At 41.3% G+C, this 6,431-nt stretch overlaps 1 protein-coding gene across 7 annotated transcripts in view; it reads right to left on the bottom strand.

Annotated features, from left to right (window-relative positions):
- Window positions 1–1,152: 1,152 nt before the first annotated feature.
- The window catches only part of CNBP (CCHC-type zinc finger, nucleic acid binding protein), a 14,840-nt gene continuing 9,561 nt past the window's right edge, over window positions 1,153–6,431 (bottom strand). For 2 of the 7 annotated variants that reach the window (XM_012002206.1, XM_012002205.1), the window contains 4 exons: window positions 3,616–3,753; window positions 3,426–3,518; window positions 3,059–3,257; window positions 1,153–2,241 (listed from right to left, as the gene is read on the bottom strand). In XM_012002206.1, coding sequence (XP_011857596.1) covers window positions 2,124–2,241; window positions 3,059–3,257; window positions 3,426–3,518; window positions 3,616–3,739 — 534 coding nt within the window. In that variant the 5' untranslated portion in view covers window positions 3,740–3,753 and the 3' untranslated portion in view covers window positions 1,153–2,123. The remainder of the gene's footprint in view (window positions 2,242–3,058; window positions 3,258–3,425; window positions 3,519–3,615; window positions 3,754–6,431) is intronic. The other 5 variants (XM_012002210.1, XM_012002208.1, XM_012002211.1 and 2 more) reach the window with 5 other exon arrangements.

The following is a 6,431-nucleotide window of genomic DNA, read 5'->3' as shown; positions in this document are numbered from 1 at the left end:
TTATTACCTTTTTCTTGCTTGCTCTGGACTATTAATTTGACATGGTTGGAACGTGCACAGCACAGTTGAGACACCACCATTTTAACACTGAATCGCTATACCATGAACTGACAGAACCCTGCGTGAAGGATGAAAAACTCATACCTCAAGTGAAGAATCACAAAGCAGCATGGAAGGGGAAAATGAACTAAATGGGCATGGGGGGTGACGAATGGTTGAGGTTCCAGGCTCTAACTGTACATCCTTAAGTAAATTAAATTTAATTCATCTATAAAGTGAGTTAAAACAGATGAGTTTTAAGGTCCATCTCAACTCTAAATAAGATACTAGCAAAAACAAGGAATCCACCACTTCAGATCCTTATGAAACCCAGGAAAGGGTGGGGCACACTGGCTCATCTGAGGTCAACAGCTGGAAACCAGCCTGACCAACAAGGTGAAACCCCATCTCTACTAAAAATACAAAAATTAGCTGGGTGTGGTGGCAGACACCTGTAGTCCCAGCTATTTGGGAGGCTGAGGCAGGAGAACTACTTCAAGTGGGGGGCAGGGGCGGGGGCGGCGGCTGCAGTGAGCTGAGATCGTACCATTGCACTCTAGCCTGGGCAACAGAGCGAGACTGTGTCTCAAAAAACACAAAACGCTAAAACAGCAATGGTATTAAAACTGTTCAGAATGGGACGGACACGGTGGCTCACGCCTGTAATACTAGCACTTTGGGAGGGGGAGGCAGGTGGATCACCTGAGGTCAGGAGTTTGAGACCAGCCCGACCAACACGGTGAAACCCCGTCTCAACTAAAAATACAAAAAATTAGCAGAGTGTGGTGGCAGGTGCCTGTAATCCCAGCTACTTGGGAGGCTGAGGCAGGAGAATTGCTTGAACCCGGGAGGTGGAGGTTGCAGTGAGCTGAGATTCCATCACTGCACTCCAGCCTGGGCAACAGAGCAAGACTCCATCTCCAAAATAAAACAAAACCACCACCACCAAAAAACTTGTTCAGACTGAACACAGAACTCAAGGGCATTATTATAATGCATTACAAAGAGAATTTTCTATAGCTTTGCACAAGTATCTAAATCCTATACATCCTTTTAACAGCAATTTTCATTATTGTAGACATGACTTAAGTACAAAAAGAAAAGTCCAAACTGTCAGCTTTCAGTCCTCCACATTCCCCTCTTTAATATGGTATTTTGCACTATATACATTAATGAAAATTTGAAACAAAAAAGAACTTTAGTCAAACTCCCCTTCCTCCTCCAGCTTTATTGGAATAGTTTAAAATTACATTTCTATTTTCTAGGACTTCAGTTGCTCTTTCCATCTGACTTTTAAAAACTGATTACAGCAAATGAAACACAGTTGTCTAAGTGATATAGTATACAAAAATAACATCTTGATTTCTGTGAAAATGCATTTCTCTGCAATTCCTGAATAGCTCCAAATTATGCTAACTCTGAGCATTGATGTTTACTCTGGGTTTTAGATTTAGTCTTTGAAAAAAATGTGTTCTAAACCTTTGCCATCACCATCTATGTGTCCAACATCAACACTGTGATGAAGTTGTTCCTGTTTAGGCTTTTATTCCGATTTCTCTCGAACAGCCATTAACACGCATGTGTATCTTTTTGTTTACTCCCACTCAACTGTATGTTCTATGTAGGGCCTGATACAGATGTTACTTGGTGTTACTTAATAGCTACTGAGGTCAGACAATCCAAGGCCATCATTATACTAAAATTAAAGTTATTTATGGAAGTTCATAGACACTTCCAGAATTGGTTTTACCTCCTACATGGGAACATGTTCAACAAACCCAGGACGGGCTTACTGGTCTGACTCAACTCTTCCCATTCATCAATCCCTATTCACCAGTGGCACGGAAAGGGGGTTCTTTAACAAAGCATTATACATAACACCTCTACCAAACTAAACATAAACTTTTTTTTGTAGTTAAATGCAGAAAGTCGGTTTTTTCCACCCCTTTCCTCCTTTTGCACGGCAAGTAAAGCTCACTGGCCTGGGAGTTGCCTCTATCTGCCAACCTTTGGCCAGTGAAGAGGATTCAGAGAAAATAATACAACCATCAATCAGAAAAAGGAGGGGCGACAAAGGAAAATAATTAGGCTGTAGCCTCAATTGTGCATTCCCGTGCAAGGTGCCCTGACTCGCCACAGCGGTAACAGTTGACTTCACTTGTCTTGCTGCAGTTGATGGCTACATGACCAGTTTCACCACACCTAAAAAAGAAATTAAAATACTTTTCACAATGGGCCTCAGAACAAAACTGTCTACCAAAGCAACAGTCACGATGCCGAACAAAACGCCTGATCCTTGTCTTCATGCAATTAACCCCTAAGGTTTCACAGATATGTACACAACATTTATCAAATTATATACTTTACATGTCACAAACAGGCAAAGATTTCTGGTTACGTGATAAAAGATTTATGTGTATTAATTATAGAGTTTTCTATGAAGTCTCTGAAGTTTCAAACTGTAACACTCTTATTTTTACGTATTAAAAAAATCCAGTTGTTAGGCCGGGCATGGTGGCTCAAGCCTGTAATCCCAGCACTGTGGGAGGCCGAGATGGGCGGATCACGGGGTCAGGAGATCGAGACCACCCTGGCTAACACGGTGAAACCCCGTCTCTACTAAAAAATACTAGCCAGGCGAGGTGGTAGGCGCCTGTAGTCCCAGCTACTCGGGAGGCCTAGGCGGGAGAATGGCGTAAACCCGGGAGGCGGAGCTTGCAGTGAGCTGAGATCCGGTCACTGCACTCCAGCCTGGGGGACAGAGCGAAACTCTGTCTCCAAAAAAAAAAAAAAAAAAATCCAGTTGTGAAAACTGTCCTTGTACCATAAGCCACAGGATATCAGGGCAGAATACAGGATTATATACAGACAGACTGCCAGTTACGTATGGTGAAAATTGGTCTTATCTGGTCACAGCTAACTTTCACTGAATTTATTAAGGCCCTTCCATTTATAGCTAATTCATTTCTGGAAGAATCTCTGCAATGAGTTTTCTTCTAACAACATTCTGACACCTTACCTATAGCACTTCACTTTGGTGCAGTCTTTTTGAATATGTCCGAATTCTCCACAAGAATAGCACTTCTGCTCATCTGCATGGTCGCAGTCACGAGCCAGATGGCCTGGTTTGCCACAGTTGTAGCAGCATTGCTCTCGCTCTCTCTTGGGCTCCTTGCAGTCCTTGGCAATGTGGCCACCTCTACCGCAGTTATAGCAGGCTTCAACAATAAGGAAAAGAAACAGACCAAGACTATAAAACCTTTACAAAGTGTTATGTTTTAAATTATACAATATAAAACCTCAAAGGTGGAAATGCTATACGCAGTTGCGTGTGCTCACCTCTCCAAACTCTAGAGGGGGATAAAAAGGAAGTGTTAAATACTTACCATCCTCCTGAAGATCACAATCCTTGGCAAGATGACCAGACTCACCACAGCGATAACAGATGTCTGGAAGAGATGAGGAAACAAACTGGAAACCTGTTTTGAGCAAAAACAAAGAGAATTTGGCTAGTCAGACCAGTCTTGATACTAACAAATACTGAAGTACTTCAAATTTTTCTATTCGACAAAATACCTCTATCCGAGGTAAAACCACCTCTGCCACGGCTTCTCATTCCACGACCACGGCCTCCACCAGTAGGACATTCCCGGGCCCAGTGGCCAGATCGTCCACACTTGAAGCACTCATTGCTGCTCATGGCTGCAGTCAGATCTTGAAATATTAAAAGTAACAACATTAAACAACTGAAAGTTCTTTTAACTTTTATTCTCCATTAAATGTATTTTTGGAAAACTATTCTGGGGTAGAAAGCTAGCTAATATATCAGTTAAAAAAATAGCTGGGTGCAGAGGCTCACGCCTGTAATCCCAGCACTTTGGGAGGCCAAGGTGGGTGGATCATGAGATCGAGACCATCTTGGCTAACATGGTGAAACCCCATCTCTACTAAAAATCCAAAAAGTAGCCAGGTAAGGTGGCGGGCGCCTGTAATCCCAGCTACTTTGGGAGGCTGAGGCAGGAGAATGGAGTGAACCCGGGAGGCGGAGCTTCCAGTGAGCTGAGATGGTGCCACAGGATTCCAGCCTGGGCAACAGAGTGAGACTCCATCTCAAAAAAATAAAATAATCATACAACTACATGCTTATTATAGACCTATTACAATACACACGTTAATAGTTATTGATGGAAGTGATGGAATTTACAGGGTTAGGGTCAGTGAAAATCCATTATGAGAACAAATAATTGGTAGTGGCCAGGCGCAGTGGCTCACACCTGTAATCCTAGCACTTTGGGAGGCCGAGGCAGGTGGATCATCTGAGGTCAGGAGTTTGACACCAGCCTGGCCAACATGGCGAAATTCCGTCTCTATTAAAAATACAAAAAATAGCCGGGCATGGTGGCATGCGCCTGTAATCCCAGCTACTCAGGAGGCTGAGGCAGAAGAATCACTTGAACCTGAGAGGTGGAGGTTGCAGTGAGCAGAGATCACGTCACTGCACTCCAGTCTAGGGGACAAAGTGAGACATACACACACACTCACGCACACAGAAAATGGATTCTCAGAGTGAGGAGTCAGTGAAGGAAAATACTCTCTTAACCTTAGCACCTGATATAGCACCTAGTTATACTGCAGCACTTGCCTGGTGACTGAGATATTCCTTAGAACAGGTATGTTAAAACAAATGCAAGATACAATTTTATCTCTAGATGGTACAACTACAGTAGGCCCTCTATATCCATGGGTTCTGCATCCATGGATTCAACCAACCTGGGAATAAAAATATTCAGTGGAAAAAAAAGTTGCATCTGTATTGAACATGCAGACTTTTCTTGCCATTATTCCCTAAACAATATGCTAACTACTTATTCAGCATTTACATTGTGTTAGGTATTATAAGTAATGTAGAGATGATTTTAAAGTATATAAAAAGATGTGCAAAGGTTCTAATGCAAGTAGTACACCATTTTATATCAGGGACTTGAACATAGGAGGATTTTGGTATCTGAGGGAGTTCGTGGAACCACTTCTCCACAGATACCAAGAGACGACTGTATAATAAAAACACTAGGAAAATGACCATAAGTTACACCAAAGCGCTAATAATGGCACATACAGCACTGGGAAAATTTGTGTTTTGTTTTCTTTTCTTTTATTCTCCCCTTTCCAAATGTTTCTGTAATTTTACATTTTAAACAATGCAACTTAGAATTTCATAATAAACTCCTTTAATTGGGTATCATTTTAAAATAAAAATAAAACTCCCACTAAAGCAAATGGATTTTGTACTTCTTATGTAATAATCTAAAAATAAATTGAGGCTATTCTTAAAATAGAATGAAATGGAATAGAATGGAATGAAAACAATGTAACTATATTTTCACACTTCCATATCTCAATATTTTTACTCTGAATTCCATTGTCAAACAATGGCACACAAAGTCGTATTTTAAATATCCTCTCAAACCTAAGCACAGGCATCATCATCTAGAAAAACGTATTTCCAACTGAGTAAAATTGACTGGATAATGGAATTAGCTAACCCAACCACAGCACCAAAGACCCAAAAGGCAGTCAGAAAAATGGCAAGGTTCCCCACTTTCAGTAACTGTTTAACTTTTTACTAACTCTTGCCACTTGCCTACAAACATATTACCAAAAAAAATTATTTGGCTATGAGTTGTTGGTGCTTTCAGATGCACAAAACATATTTCTAGTCAGAAGAAACCAGCCAGTGAAGGAGATTAAAAACAGATTTTTACAGAATTTCAAACAGTATCTGCTTTGTAATCATTCTTTCTTAACTATACTAGTATCAAGCATCCTAAATTATGTAAAGTATTTGCCGGTTTCCACCAAAGGGAAGAGTCAGGATTTAAAAAAAAAAAAAATGAATGGCAGGCTGGGTGCAGTGGCTCACATCTGTAATCCCAGCGCTTTGGGAGGCCGAGGAAGACAGATCACCTGAGGTTGGGAGTTCGAGATCAGCCTGGCCAACATGGTGAAACCTCGTCTCTACTCAACATGCAAAATTAGCCAGGCTTGGTGGTGCATGCCTATAATCCCAGCTACTCGGGAGGCTGAGGCAGAATTGCTTGAACCCAGGAGGTAGAGGTGGCAGTGAGCCGAGATCACACAACTGCACTCCAACCTGGGCTACAAGAGCGAAATTCTGTCTCAAAAAAAAAAAAAAAGGCATATAAAATAGTCTATCTTCTCCAGTTGAGCTCATTTAACTATTGCTCTCAAGGAATTATTTACACATAAATGATTACTTTTAAAGTATAATCCAGACAATCTGCAAGGCCTGAATATTTTACAATTTGATATTTAAAAAGATACATCTTGTTTAAAATACAAAATCAGGCTGGGCGCGGTGGCTCACACCTGTA

The sequence above is a fragment of the Mandrillus leucophaeus genome, unplaced genomic scaffold (assembly GCF_000951045.1).
Source record: "Mandrillus leucophaeus isolate KB7577 unplaced genomic scaffold, Mleu.le_1.0 Scaffold680, whole genome shotgun sequence".
NCBI lineage: Eukaryota > Metazoa > Chordata > Mammalia > Primates > Cercopithecidae > Mandrillus > Mandrillus leucophaeus.
Note: the sequence above shows the minus strand (reverse complement) of the source record. Positions and strands in the feature narration are given on the sequence as shown.